The sequence below is a fragment of the Pteronotus mesoamericanus genome, unplaced genomic scaffold, assembly GCF_021234165.1.
Source record: "Pteronotus mesoamericanus isolate MK-2021 breed Mesoamerican mustached bat unplaced genomic scaffold, CSHL_Meso_final contig_20, whole genome shotgun sequence".
NCBI classification, from domain to species: Eukaryota; Metazoa; Chordata; class Mammalia; order Chiroptera; family Mormoopidae; genus Pteronotus; species Pteronotus mesoamericanus.
Window position 1 is genome coordinate 69,921,758 of NW_026555085.1, and position 15,267 is coordinate 69,937,024.

The window sequence follows — 15,267 nt, forward strand, 5'->3', positions numbered from 1 at the left end:
TGAGAATGACTGTTGGTATGGTTACCATGTCTTCTAGTTTTCAAAAGGAACTATAAATTGAATTTCTAAAAAAAATTGAATTGTTTAAAAGCAGATAAATAATTCATATTTTAAATTAAAACCCTGTGCATTATGTGCTTCTCTACTATTTGCTTCACTCTGGTCTAATTTTCATTTACTTCTCAACAGTCTTGTACTTACTGCCAGAAAGCCCAAGAAATATAGCTTTCACCTCAAACTTAACAAACAGATATGCAGATTTTGCTCCAAAGCTGCTTGCTGTCCGGGCTTCCCTTTCTGCCTGTATTAGCCTTAGCATTCCCGTCATTTCTGGACTTGAAATGTAGTGTTTATTTCTCCTCATCTTTCCTGCTATAATCAGTGAAAACCTGAGTCTACTGATACTTTTCTTGTGAATTTTCCGGTGTTTCTTCTCCTTCCTTCCATTTTAGCTAGCTCATTTCCAGCCCCTTTACTGTTCCTCTGACCCAGATTCTCCCAGTGTTCTAGTTCCTGTCATCACCCAACCAGGCTGACCCACTTTTTCAAATACCTCTTTTACTGTATCTCTTCTCAAAAACTTCTGTGGGTCCCTCCCTGTTGCCTGCAACATAAATTCCACAACTTCCACTTAGATCTCCAGGTTGCAGAGTAAGTCTATCTTAGCTGTCCATCTCCCTTTCCCTTGTATTCTCTAACCCCGTCTTCCTCGGGTCAGCTCTCCTCTAAACCACCCTCCTGGCCTGGGCTTCCCAGAATCATGCGGGAATTTCTGGGTAATGGGTGAATCCTTTTCTTACACTTTTTCTGCTGAACTAAAGGTGGATTCTGGAGTTCTGTCCTTCACCCCCCAGACATTTTTTTAAAAAAGATTTTATTTATTGATTTTTAGAGAGAAGGGGAGAGAGGGAGAAAAAGAGAGAGAAACATCAATGTGAGAGAAACATTGATCAGTTGCCCCTCTGCATGCCCTGACCAGAGAGATTGAACCCACAGCCCAAGCATATGTCCTGATCTGGAAATGAACTGGCAACATTTCACTGTTGCAGATGATACCCAACCAACTGAGCCACAAAGGTCATGGCCAGACTTTTTTTTTTTTTTTTTTTTTTTGACTAGGTCTGCATTATCCTTTAATCTGCAAGAAGAATATGGATTAAGGACGCCCACCAGTGAATTCTCTTCTAGTTTAGGGAAGAAGCAGGGGAAGAAAGTTGTCTGCCTTGTCTTTAGTTTCCCAGAATGCCCTAGTCTGGGTTTCTTTGAAGAGGCCTTGTTTTACCACCTGAGAGGGTTCCTTCTCCAAATGATTTCTGTTTTCTCTCCCTCCAGGTAAGAGTAGGAATTCATGATTTTTTTTCGTAAGCCATGATAACCACAGGCAGTTTGCAATTTGAGTGCAGCATATGCTCATTTGCCTTGCAGCCCCACCCACTTGTGCATGCCATTAGATGTTTGGGTGATTAACTTGGTCACATTAATCTACAGGGGCAAGTTTTTGGTCAATTGATGACATTTTCTATGCAGGGAAGTCTTAAGAAAATATATTGTTTTAGTGAAGTAGTGGTAATTCACTAAAAGAGAGTCTTTCTTGTCTGCCTGAGTGCTTTGTTTAAGCCTCTGATAGGACACATAGCATCTAGTGTTATAGTTATTTGAACATGTGACTATCTTCCATTTTACTCTGAGTTCTATGAAGCAGCCACTGCTACTTTTTTTGTGTCTCCAGCAGCACCAGGTCTGGTGTGTGTTAAGCACTCAATACAGGAGATTCTTGACTTTCTCTAATTATATACCCTGACTCTATCAAGAACCATCGAATCTATGGCTGTCATTAACTGAGATACGAATGTTGAATGATTGTTAGTCCCCAGCTAATGACAGGCTCATAAAGTCCTCTCAGACTAAGCCTCAGATTCTATCAGTGACATAGATTTTGCATATATTTCCTCATTTAATCAGTACGGTAGCTCTCCAAAGTAATATTTTCTTCATTGCAACTTTCTACATGACGTTGGCTTGCTAGTGGACAAAGCCACAAACGGTAAATCTGCGAATGCCAAGGGCCCACACTGTGCAAATTTGGATGGGTAAATAGGTGATTAGAAAAAGTAATATAATTAAATGGTGTGTGTGCTAATAGCTTTCCATTTTAATATAGGAAACATTTTGTTTGATAGAGTTCAGAAGGTTAAACTGGGAAACAAGAGAGGAAATAACCTGAAAAATACATACTGTATAATAATTTAACTTTATTTTTTATTTTTTTCAAAGAAGGAATAAAATACATGAGTTGGAAATTGTACTGGACTCTCTCAAGTCTCAGTAAGAATTTATTTCACTTCTTAAATCCTATTTCTTTAACAGGTGATGGCTGTGGGCTCATAGTGACCTATCTGGACAGTGGAACCATGGTATCTAAGAATTACCCAAGGACTTACCCCAATCATACTGCTTGTGAAAAGACGATCACAGTATCAAAGGGGAAGAGATTGATTCTGAAGTTAGGAGATTTGGATATTGAGTCCCAGACCTGTGCTTCTGACTACCTTCTCTTCATCAGCAATTCTCATCAGTATGGTAAGAAAAGAGACTTAGACTTCTGTGTGAATGAAAACATTTGCAGTTTGGGGGTGGGGAGAATTGTCTTTTTCTCTGTAAAATAGCCTGGGAACATTAGAAGAGAAGCTTGGTTTTTGTAAACTCTTGGGGTAGCTCACATGGTACATTTGCTTCATAAGCTACAACAAAGACATCTAAGGAGATGTTAGTGTTAGCCTGGTGTGCATGCCTCAGGATCTTTGTTTGAATTTATATCTTGCTGGGAAGAGAGTTGGGGATGTATGGCATTTGGCTAAAACATGTACAGGTCATTCATTCCTGTGACAAATATTTATTGAAGAGTGATCACATGTTTAGGAGCTCTGTGAAGAACTGGTTGGGATATAGCAGTGAAAAAGAACAGAGCCTTTCCTTCATGGAGCTTACACTGGTAGAGGAGGGAAGAATAGAAAATAAACAAATCCATCCATAATGTGAGAGGCAGTGAGAAAGAAGAGCGAGAGTGAGAAAAATAAGACGGAATGGTCAGGAAGGCTCCTCCACTAAGGGGACATTTGAGCGAAGAGCCAGATGAAGTGAGGGAGTAGCCCATGCACAGAGGTCCGGGCTCAGAGTTGTCTGGGTAAGGGAACAGCACGTGAGAAGGGCAGTGTCCCAAATAACCTTTTGAAATTAAGCTTTTTTGTGTTTGGTGTGTACTGTTAGCACACTGGCATCTGAAATCACCCTAACAGTAACCCCATACCCCCAAAGCCAAGGAAACAGCTTGAGCTTAGACAGCTTGTAAACAAAGGCAGAATCTTACATAATGGTCCTTTTGAGATTAGAGATTTTGTGAAATTCACTCTGCATACAACTCCACAAATGTTACAGGTTTTAGATAAACTCTTGTCTGCCTGTTCATTCTATAGGCAGTTTCTCAGACACACAGCTTTCAAGGCTGTGGTTACATTTAGCCTGGAGTTGCTTCCTCACTCCCGGCACCTCTCCCCAGGTGGAGGCGCAGACCAGCCCTGAGATTGTTCAGAGGTCTAAATTTATCTAGGCCCCATCAGAGCCAAATTTAAAAAAAATTTTTGCCCTGGGAATATTATGTCTATCTTGATGATGGTTGAATTACTTTAACAGAATACAGATGGTTGATTTCATATAATTTTTTGCAATTTTTTAACTCCACTTTGACCCAAATGGAAAAAATGAGAATTCCAGGATGTATAAGGCCCCTGGAAACACTTACTGTTCAGTTACCCCGGCAATCGAATCTGAATGAACTTACGGCACTCTTCAGGGAATCTCTCATTAGCCAGGGAATTTCATTCAGGTTCCGAGAAGACTGAATGTCAGGGCTCCGGAATAAAAGGAGAGGGGAAGCGTTGTGGGCCAGAAACCGCTTTTCTGCACTGGTGTGTTTGGGGGAACATCTGCTTTCCCAAAAGATAAGGAGTTGGTTCCACCGGCTGACAGAGCAGCCGAGGGATCGAGGGATTGTTTGCTTACCTCTCACATCAGAGGCCGAGGTGAGAAGAACTAGAAAGGGGAGGCAATGTTCCTGAAGTGGGATTGGCGGACGGACATGGCTTTCCCACACTGGGAATTGACTCCATCATCTTTGATATATATTTGCAAATATACCGAAAGGAGGAAAAGCATACACGAACTACATTTTAGGAGCTCAGGTAGTCATGGTCAACCTAAGGGCACTGTTCTCTACATTTCTAGATTCATGAATTTTCAAGCCTTAGACCCTTCACGAGGAAATGAGTAATGAAAATTCACTTGTAGCAGTAAAGCCAAGTAAATTAATTTTTCTCCTTAAATTTTTTCTATATACAGTTCTGTTTGTCTCTTAAAAAGACAATATCTACTCATTGTAGAAATAAACATAGTGTCTTTTGTACACCAGGTACATGCTTGGCCCTTAGGTAGATTTTTCTGGCGTCCTTGTATCCACCCCGCAAGGTAAATATTAACTCCTTAGTACAAAACTGCGTCACAGTGACATTTAAGGGAAATTCCGAAGATTGCACAGCTTGATAAGGCTGAAAGGAAGATTTGTATCTGCCTCTGTGGCTCCAAGACCTCTAGTCCCAGATGTCTCCTTCCCTCTCTTGGTTCTACCACCCAAGGAAACCACGACAAATTATTATTACCTTTTCCAGGTGACCAGCCCCATGTTACATCATATCACAGCAATTTTGTTTAAAACATAAGTATAGTTAATATTTTGGGCATGTTTTTAAGATAAAAATGCTCAGAATTTGTTCTGTGGCTCCTTTACAGATTATCTGATCAGTCATGCTAAGGTAAATGCAGCAGACAAGAATAGCAGAGATTAGCAATAAAAGGAATACATGAAAAGGAAATTTGAATATTTCAATTCTGTAAGCATATTGTATAAGAATTAAGTAGCTTAAGGACAAGTAACAAGTTTACAAATACATATATAATATATGTTGGATGTATATGTTTGTGTCTTTTGTAGATTTGAAGAGTATTCTTTGAGTAGTCACTTATCCATATATGTGTAGTATTTGTAATATTTAATCCAGTGACTTGAATATAGTAGATATTCAGAGAATAGATGATTTTAGAAGTAAATCAACAAGTTCAATGACAAGTAACCAGTTAAGTAAGTCAAGTTATAGTTACTTGGAATATTAAATAGCTATTTGCTTAAAAGACTGTTAACCAAGAAAGCTGCTAATGACATAGTGTTCAGTAAAATATGAATATACAGTAATGTTATAATGATAGAAAAAACTTTGAGTAAAATAAGTCAGAACATAACTCTAGCAAAATACTAAAGTAGGTCTTTAGAAGGTTTAACAGAGGGTATTATGTCTTCTCTCTACTTTCAGTTCTTTCTTTAATAAACATATGTTTCTTAATACAAACAAATAGATTTCCTTGGACCAAAACCACTAACTAGACATACATTTTAACATAGTGAATGTATGGTCTCCCTGGTCAGTCCGGACTTTCCCAAGGAGAGCAGGCATCCCCGGGAAGGGGGAGGAGGCCTCAGCGCTTTGTTGTCCTGTACCCGAGCTCAGGGAGTGGGCATTCCTGTGGCCGTCGCCAGCTCGACAGGAGGGTGGGAGGTGCCTCTACAGCCAGCGTGGCCATGGAAGCTGGCACAACTGTGGAGGGAGAGCCCTTGTGTCAGCACAGCAGACTGGGGACCCACAGCACTGTTTCCTGGGCTGGCGGTAGAAGGGAGTAGCCGCGGAAGCACTGCAGAGTGCTTCCCAGATACCTCCTGCAATTCTGCTATTTGACGGCTCTAACCATTACATGCGTGGCTAAAACAGCTGAATAGTTTTAGTTTATCCAGCTCAATGTTTTCATTAACTAATTAACAGCTAAAACCCAAGGCCAAGAGATTTTAAGACTCAACACTATCAGACTTTTGAACATGCAGTTAATGTTTTGAAAAACAAGAATGTTCTTCTGGCATTAGTGTTTGTAAGCGCTGCCAAGAGTGGACCCACTTGGAATGTGACTGCATTACCCACTGTGAATATGCTGGAGATTTACAGTTTAATCTTTCTACAGCTCTTTTTTAATGGTTCACCCCCATGCCCATTGTTTGAAATGTTTGGTTCATATTCTTTGGGTGCTTTCTATCATCCACATTTGTGGTAGCAAAATGCGCTGTAAGCAATGTGCCCACACCAGCTTCCACAGTAATCAAGCATAATATGCGCTTGATCTCATTGATGTTCAAAGGCCTGATACATACAAGATAGGGTTATTATCATTCTCTTTGTTGTGTATTATAATTATGGCTGATATTTCAGATTCCAGCATCAGTTAGAATAATGTATGTACATATTCACGGCTAAGTTAAGACACAGACTCTCCCTTTCAAAATACCCTGAAACAGCCAGCAAACAGCCAAGTTAAAAAAGTGAAGTATGTCAACACTACATTAGAAAATATGTTTTTAAGAATAAAACAAGTTTTTAAATAAGTCTTTATAATGAAACTTTACTTGTAAACTTATAAAAAATTTGGATATAAAATATGCATACTGACTTTCAAGATCATGTGTGCTAATATCCTGGCCAAAAAAAATCTTCTAAGTATCATACTTCGCTTTGTAGAGATTGTTACTATAACTAAGGGATTTCTGAGGTTTTATTTGAGACCAAAGTAATTGAGGTAACTGAGTCTCCCTTCAAAAGAAACACTAATGTCACTTTTCTTGTGTAGGATCCAATTCAAGATCATGAAGCATTTAGTTGACATGACTCCTCAGTCTCCTTTAATCTGAGATAATTCCTTAATCTTTGTCTCCTGTACAGTTTTAAAGAGTGCTGACCAGTTATTTTGTCTAAATGTCAGTTGACTTGGGTTGGTTTGATGTGCCCTCATGATTAAATTCAGGTTGTACATTTTTGGCAAACATAGCATTATTGCTTTTTAAAGTGATCTTTAGAAGTCTTGTTTGCATTAATTTCCAACACTAGAAATTGTGAGGTCATATATCCCACCAGGAATGAGAACTAATTGTGCAATATGCTTCTTTGCTTCCTTTCCCCCTGCCTTTTTCGGGTCGACTCTTTTTTGCATTCAAAACTACTTTCATGGAGGTTATTTTCAGTGACTTTCCCAAAGAGTTCTCTGTTGTTCTGAGAGGTCAGTGTAATATAAGACTTGGAAAGGACTCCAATATAAGGTGAAACCTTGTTTTCAGAGGACAGTTTTGGGGAAAAAAAGCTCATCTTATTTTTGGACACATAAAACCATAGATACTTGACTCAGGTAGCCAGCACTATTCTAGGGTGGAACAAATTCCCCTTTAAGCCTGGAATTTGAAGATTTAAAGAAGGGGTTTATTTAAATAACATTTCTTTAAATTTAAAATTGTTCTTTAGTGCAGTTCAGATTGCTGCTTTGATGCTGAGATTCGAGTTAGTTATATAAAACATTAAAATATCTTTAACCTGGGGGAAAATAGGTGCTGATCCAGGTCGTGTTGTAATTCCAATGTACTGCATTTAAAATATGAAAAAAATTAATGTTGTTTTATTTATGACACTGAATAGGAAAGGCTGTGAATTCATACTGAAGATCATTACTCAGAACTTTGAAACTTTTTAGTGACCCTGTCACCTTTACTAGCCCTCTGGTTAGTTTCCATTTCCAGTCTTGCTGACCACAAAGGACAAAAAGTTGAATGTACTCAGGGCTTTACTTCTGCCACCACCTGGGACTCCAGGGGACTGTCATTTCTGTTTTCCTGATATTTCAAAACATTTCAGGTCCCAGTTTTCCCCTGAAAGTTGATCTTCCCCTGGTAGGCGGGCTTTAGGGTTGTTCCCAGGTCCCCTGAAAACCTGCTGGAGGAGTCTTGGTGGGAACCAGGCACCTGGCTTCTCAAGGTCTCAAAAGACCTTGTTCTGATGGAGCCTTCTTGACTTCCCCATCCAGCTCACCTGTGAACCAATAAAACCAGGATGGCTCTCAAAATGGATTGAGATTAACAGTTGTGTGTCAGCCTTGTTTGTTTGTTTGGTTTTTTAGACTGCCGGTCTTCAAATTCCTGCCTTAGTGGTTATTTTTTAATTCTGGACCTTGAGCAAATCACTTAAATCTTTCTGCATCTCCATTTCCTCATCTTTAAAATGGGCAAAATAATAGTATATACGACATATGGGTGATTGCTGCCTAGATGATGATGATAGATAGGTAGATAGATAGATAGATAGATAGATAGATAATAGATAGATGTCTAGATCTGAAAAGAATGACGCCCTCCCAGCACATAAGAAGCAGGCAGTGCGTGTTAGCCATCATTGTTGCTCCTGTCCCTCCTCTCTTCCGCCCCCCTCCCTGCTCCCGCCGCAGTTGCCTTTATCTCGGATATCTAAGTGCAGAGAACACCGAGGCCCCTCTCAATGCTCTGAGCAGTCTCTGTCCACCAAGCCAAGGCCGAGCTGCAGAGCAGCAAATCCTCCCCTACTCCTCCTGGTACATCCATCCCTAGGGGCCTCAGTGGGCCCAAATCATTCCAAGCCTGTGCTAGGGGTTCCATTAGCTGGAACGAGCTCCATGTACAGATTTTCTCCATCCAGCCTCATGAGATGAGGAAAACACATATTCTCTAAGCCTATAGTATGTTCAGCCTGGCTTTTTAATTTATTTTCGCTGCCACTGCCAGTCCATCTTTGCATCTATTTCTTACTTTAAAAGCCTCCTGACTTTCCCCCCTCGTTTTGCCAGTGCCCATTCCCTCCAGGCCATCTGAGGTTATCTTGTTAAATATTGTTGTCATAATCTCTTTCCTTATTTTAAAAATTATTAATCGTGCCCCATTGGCTGTAGGACCTTGTTGGCCAGCTATACAGGCTTGTTCATTCTCTTCCCCACCCACATCTCCACTTCATCTGAGTCTCCTCATCCCTTCACCTTTTCCTAAACGGGTCACAGTTTCATGCCTCAGGGCATTTGTTGATGTACCTCCATGCATCCCTCTCTTTCTTCTTTTCCCTGCTTTTCTTCCCCTTCTAACATGCACATATGAACACACACACACATGCATACACACAGAGTAAAGACAAATCAGGTCCACTGCTACCCAACCCAGAATTTTCTCTGATGTCCCTCAACTTTAGTCACTGCCTCTTTACGGCTCGTGTTGTTTTTCTAAGACTTCAGTAATGCACCAGTCTCAGGTTGAGATCATTATTTTAGCTTCTCTACCAGATAACGGGTTCCTTGAGCACGGATTTGCATTTTATTTATCTTTTTAATATTCCCTATTGCTTAGCATAGTCTTGCAATTAAAGACACTCAATTAACATTGAATAAACCATATCACATGTAGCTTGATTTTGGCAGGCATACTTAAAAATCTGGACTCTGTTTGTTTGTTTTTTTACCAAAGGTAAGTTATTTTATTCACACTTTAGAGAGAGATTATAGTAAGATTTCTCTGTCTACAAACATCTTGACTGCATTGAAAGAAAGATGACTTATATAAAATTTTAGGACTCTACTTATTATATACAAAAGACTATAAAATAATGTAGAAGGGACCTGCAATTGAGCATGCAACTACATACTATACACTGAGTTTAGTCCTTAGAGTTACTAACTCATTTATTCATCACAATAGCCCTCTGAGACAGGACCTGTCTGTAACATCCCCACATAAGGAAATTGAAGCTTATAAAGGTCAAGTAACATGCTTATGATCCCTTAGCTAGATCTGGGATTTAAGTTTGGGCGTTTGACTTCAGAGACCCGCTCTTAAGCACTGTGCCTTCCGGATTTGGTATGGCAAAAGCCATCTGATCAGGGGCTTGTGCATAAGACGTGGGCTGTAGTGCTTGCTTTTCTTTTGCTGAAAGAAGTTGAAACTTCTGAGGACTTTCCCCATGGGGGTATACTGGAAATAAGTGGATTTCTGAGAAACCACTCCCATATAGAGTTATCAGTATAAATTTAAGGTTTAAAAATACTTAGTCAAAATACTTAAGGAGGCATTATGGACAGTGAAACTAATTGTGGTTAGTGAAATTATTCAGTAGTTGTGTTCTACTAAATGATTTGCACTATAGGAAAACCAGGAAGTTCCAGAATTGTTCTCTTACATTTCCTGTACTTCCATGTCCACCCCCAATATATTTTTAACCATTGTTCATAGACTTAGAAGTACAACCATATGAAGTCAACTGGTAATATTTATATTACAGTAGGAACAAGAGAAATGGGAAAAGTAGGAAATGATACTGTTTTGCCTCACAATTGCAATAAGATTTCTGTGACAGTATTTTAAAATAATACATAGCTGGCATAGTGTAATAAGATCCAGTCATTATGCCCTGTCTGTTGATTTTTTAAAAATTTCAAATAGACAAAAATACAAGATGGGCAGCGTCTAATTTATAATCTCTCAGTTATGGAGAACGCAAAATTCTTATGACTTTTAAAGAGAAAACAAAAACCTTTGAAGAAACTTCCAGCTTGTATGGAAAGTTGTTTGGGGCCTCAAACACCCCAGAATTGCATTTTTCTCTACAATTGAGGCTACTGTCGTGGAAATTCTTGAGAAGGACTGCTTTGTTTGTTTTGTTTTGTTTTGTTTTGCCTTTTGTACCAAGATAAAATTCAGAAGAATTTTAAACTTTTAAAAAAACTATAATAAACAGAACGTTCCACACTAAACATCTTATTAACATAATCATAAGCCTCAAGGAGAAAAAGCTATCTGCCTCCTCCTCCTTCTTTTCCCCCAGATACTCCCCTGGAGACTGCACTGTGATTTAGTTTCAGTAATTACCCTCTTTTGCTGAGAGAGAAGTAATGGCCTAGGTGGGCTGTGAGCTCCAGTTTTAAGGCCTTCTTGATGTGCCTTAGCCCCAAGGAAAGCCACACCTTTGTCTAGGAATCCGCCCGGTTCATTTATCATCTGTCACTGATTTTTGTCTGGAAACTAGAGACCAAAACTCTCCAAGGTTACCACTCACGTTCTTACGTGACTATGGTTTTAATGGCACAGTCCAGGAATATCCCTTTTTTTATGTTAATTTCCTTCCTTTTCAAAGAAAATGGCCCTGAAAATTCAGTAATTTTGTACAATAACACTATTGCAATTAGCCAGCAAGGACAAACCTTACCATCTGACTGCAGTGGAAAAAAGAAAAAAAGTGGAAAACGAACCACAGCCTAATGGCACGGCATTTGCTGCTTCAGCATTTCTGTAGGTTGTTTCATGAGCATGCCTCCGAAAACAGAGCCGGCCGTGCTGGGTACCACTTGCCTAGCAGCACTCGTATGCCACATGGCTGGCTCTGCTGTGGCCAGCTCAGGGAACGTCACTTAGGCTCTTGAGCATGTTCTATTTGTCGTAAGAAATTAAATGTGTGCTTCGGAAGCTGCTCATACAGTTAATGAAGGCTTTTAGGAGGATTTTTTGTTGTTGTTGTTTGATTTATGACAAATCTCTCAGGAGTTAGGTTTTCATTTGGTCTGTGTTTTTTACCACTGAGAGAGTGCTTATGGAGGGGGAGGGACTCTCTCTTTTTAACAGCATGCATCCATTTTTGAAACACGTCCCTTTTACAGATGAAACAATACTGGTAACTTAGTTTCATCAGTTTCAAGCTCAACAGCATAGATGCACCTGAAATGACTTAGAATAGTTATCAACCAAGATATTACTGCGTGCAATGTCCAGGGGTGACCAACCCATGGCCTACGGGCCGCGTGCGGCCCAGGATGACTATGAATATGGCCCAACAAAAAATTGTAAATTTACTTAAAACGTTATGATTTTTGTGTGTGTGATCATGTGTCACCATGTCTTTCATATGTGGCCCAAGACAACTCTCCTTCCGGTGTGGCCCAGAAACTCCAATAGGTTGGATACCCCTGGTAGAGACAGGCAGACAATTATGGAGAATTGAGCAGTACTGGAAATTGCTGCCTGGGTTTTCTGATTGCCAGGGAAGCAAGAGGGCTCCGGGCTTACCTCTGGGCAAAAGGTCATTCTTCCTTGTTGGACAGTTTTCTTTTATTCACACATGGAAAGATAAAGGGTTTCCCCTCTCAGCTGCTCATGGAACAGTGGCCCAAACAAGGGATGTGTTGAGAGGAACTGGCCTGCTGTGTTCAAAGCTGTGGTTCCTGGCCCTTTACTCCTTTTGTCCAAGAAATCAGTCCATTGTCTGTCAGGCCTTGGCCTCATGTCAGGTGCCAAATGCCGCAGTGCAATTCCATATAGAATCATTAATAGCTCTTCCCACAATCCAGGCCTACAATGACATTCCACAAAAGGTCAAAGTATTTATTTTTCCTGATTTTTTTTTGCCTACTTGATGAAGTGCCTTTCTGCTGTGCCCCAGTGTGCGGGAATTTGGGACCGTAAAGTAAGTTGGGACCTGTCTTGCAGGCAAGTGTAGTGGTGAGGGGAGGTGGGAGGTAGACCGCAAGTTGCAAGTTCTATAAAACATACACTGGCCATTGTGAAGCAGAGCTGTGAGGCCTACTCTTAGGTCTGCTGAAGTCCTTAAGGTCCACTCATGGAGGGCAGGGGTTCAATCTGACTGTGAGCTGAGGCAGGTTTACCAATCCAGGAACCCAACCCAGGATGGAGAATAGAACCATGGTAAAAGTTAGAAGTCACCAACCTCTCATTTGGGTTTCCAAAGATACTGTCTTTGGGAATGTTTAAATGCAGTTATAAACCCCTTTTTAAAAGTCAGATGGAGAATACTAATGGTGAACTATATCATTTGGGCAGGAGTGGATGTAGAAAGGCTTTCCTAAGAAAAGATCATCCTCAAGGAGTCTGGCTGAAAATGGAGAGCACTGCGTAGGACAGACTGCTAGGCTCCTTCAGTGGTGTCCCATGAATTAGTCTCCCCTCTCAGTGCCGCTCAGATTTTTCTATTTTCATCTTTTGCCCCTTTCACTCTAGGAATGCAATTGTTAACTTCCAGTTTGTGAAAAGGAATCTTTATCTGTCAGACTTTCAGAGGGGCAATAATTGGGATTTGTTTTGTTTTGTTTTTGCTTTTGCCATAGGCAATAGAGCAGCCATTACTTAATGTCTGTCCCCACCGTGGACTAAACCCACCTCCTGCTATTGTGATGGTTGTACTGTGATGCATCCATCAAAATGATTTTTATTGACAGCATTTGTACACAGGGGGTATATATATCCCATTCGCTCTAGGATGTAGTTACATTTTTGCAGCATATCCACAAGAATGTGACAGGGATTAGTGCCTCTGTGGTATGGGTGATTAAAAGAGTGCAGGTGTTTACATTTTCTTTCTTTTAACTTCTTCCAGTAATATTCATTTGCCTGTTGTGACTTTGGGAGAATACAACAAAATTATAGAGTTTTACTCTATTTATGTGTTTTTTGGTCTAGAAAACCATTTGTATTGTACAACAACGTAGTGTGATGACATACACACATTGATTTGTGTAAAATATACACAATGTTGCAACCTTTCAACTACCATAAAAATGTAAAAAAAAAAAAAGTCTAATTATTTAGCCATGAGAAAGAAGAACATCCTGCCATTTATAAGAAACTGGATGAAACCTGAGCCTGTTATACTAAGTGAGATCAGACAGAGAAAGGCAAGTGCTGTATGGTATCACATATGTGGAATCTAAAAAAGCCATGCTCTTAAAAAATATATATATGTATATAAAATAGTGGTCACTAGGGGGTGAGGGGTTGGGGGATAGGACAGATGTTGTTTAAGGGTACAAACTTGCTATGAATAGTAAGTAAGTCCTAACCTAGAGATGTAATGCACAGTATAGTGAGTATAGAGAACAGTGTTGTATTATAACCATAAAACTTCCTTAGAGACTAGAACTTAATTATTCCAACCGCAAAAAGAAATGATAATTATGTAACACGATTGAGGTGCTAATTTTTCCTACAATGATAATGATATTAAAAAAATATATAAGTTGCCCTGGCTGGTGTGGCTCAGGGGATTGAGTGCCAGCCTGCAAACCAGAAAGTCTCCAGTTCAATCCCCAGTCAGAGCACATGCCTTGATTGCGGGTCAGGTCCCCATTAGGGGGTGTGAGAGAGGCAACTGATCACTGATTCTCTCGCACATCATGTTTCTTTCCCTCTCTTGCTCCCTCCCTTCACCCTCTCTAAAAAATAAATAAATAAAATCTTTTATATATATAAATGTATAATGAACATGTTTCACACCTTAAATTCACATAGTGTTATATGTCAAGTACATTTTAACCAGAAAAAAACCCCAAACAAGTTCTAAGTTATAATCAATTTAGACTTGTTTACCTCACTGTTTTTATTAGAACTTACCAGAATGCTATAGAAATTAAAAGAGAGATTAGTATCATCACCATTTCGAGAGGAGTACATATGTTTTTATTTCCTCTAGGAAAAGATAAATGTGGTTAGAAAAATATTCTGGTTTATTAATAGCAACAACTTACTAGTTATTTCATTTTTATTCTTAGGTTTGTGAAACAAGTATCTTCACTTATCTGTGCAAAGAACAAAGAAATTTCAAACATAGGTAAACAAATAGAATAAGTTGCAAAAGTCAAGCACAGTAATCCAACTCACTTTAATTTTGCAAAAATACTTATCATTCTATTTTATTATACAAAAATGGATTTAGTTTAAATTGCCCACTTACCATGTACTGTAACCGTTCATAAAAATCCATGTATCCATTACACTAATGATTTCCTTTCTTGCTTTTCCACACCTCTCTTCCTGACTTCTTCATGATATTTTAAAATGACAGGATTAAATATTTTGTGTATTTTTATAATCAGGTCTGATTTTTAAAAAGACTGTTGCAAATGGAAGAACACTTTATTTCAATTCAAAGAGTATTTGAAAGAGCACCACATGCCAGATACTACACAAGCTGCTGGAGATAAAGTGATAGAAAACTTCCTATCCCATGAGACATAATCTAAAAGAAAAACAGACATTATTGTTTGTTTGTTTGTTTGTTTTAATGTGTTCATTATTTTGCAAGTACTTATATAGCTCTCATTATGTGCTAGATAATCTTCTAAGTAATTTGCAGGTATTAACTCATGTAAGTAATTACATATGATGAGTGTTTCTGAAGAGGGAAGTGATTTTTTTAATTTGGATTTTGCTGAAATTTAAAAATAGGGAAAAACAGTGATTTGCAGCATGAAGGTAAACACGCAGCATTTCTCTCTTAT

At 39.2% G+C, this 15,267-nt stretch overlaps 1 protein-coding gene across 1 annotated transcript in view; it reads left to right on the top strand.

Moving 5' to 3' along the window:
- DCBLD1 (discoidin, CUB and LCCL domain containing 1) overlaps nt 1-15,267 on the top strand; it is a 62,997-nt gene that overhangs the window by 17,660 nt on the left and 30,070 nt on the right. Inside the window, exon 2 of the mRNA XM_054569870.1 lies at nt 2,368-2,580. Within this exon, the coding sequence (XP_054425845.1) occupies nt 2,368-2,580 (213 nt within the window). The remainder of the gene's footprint in view (nt 1-2,367; nt 2,581-15,267) is intronic.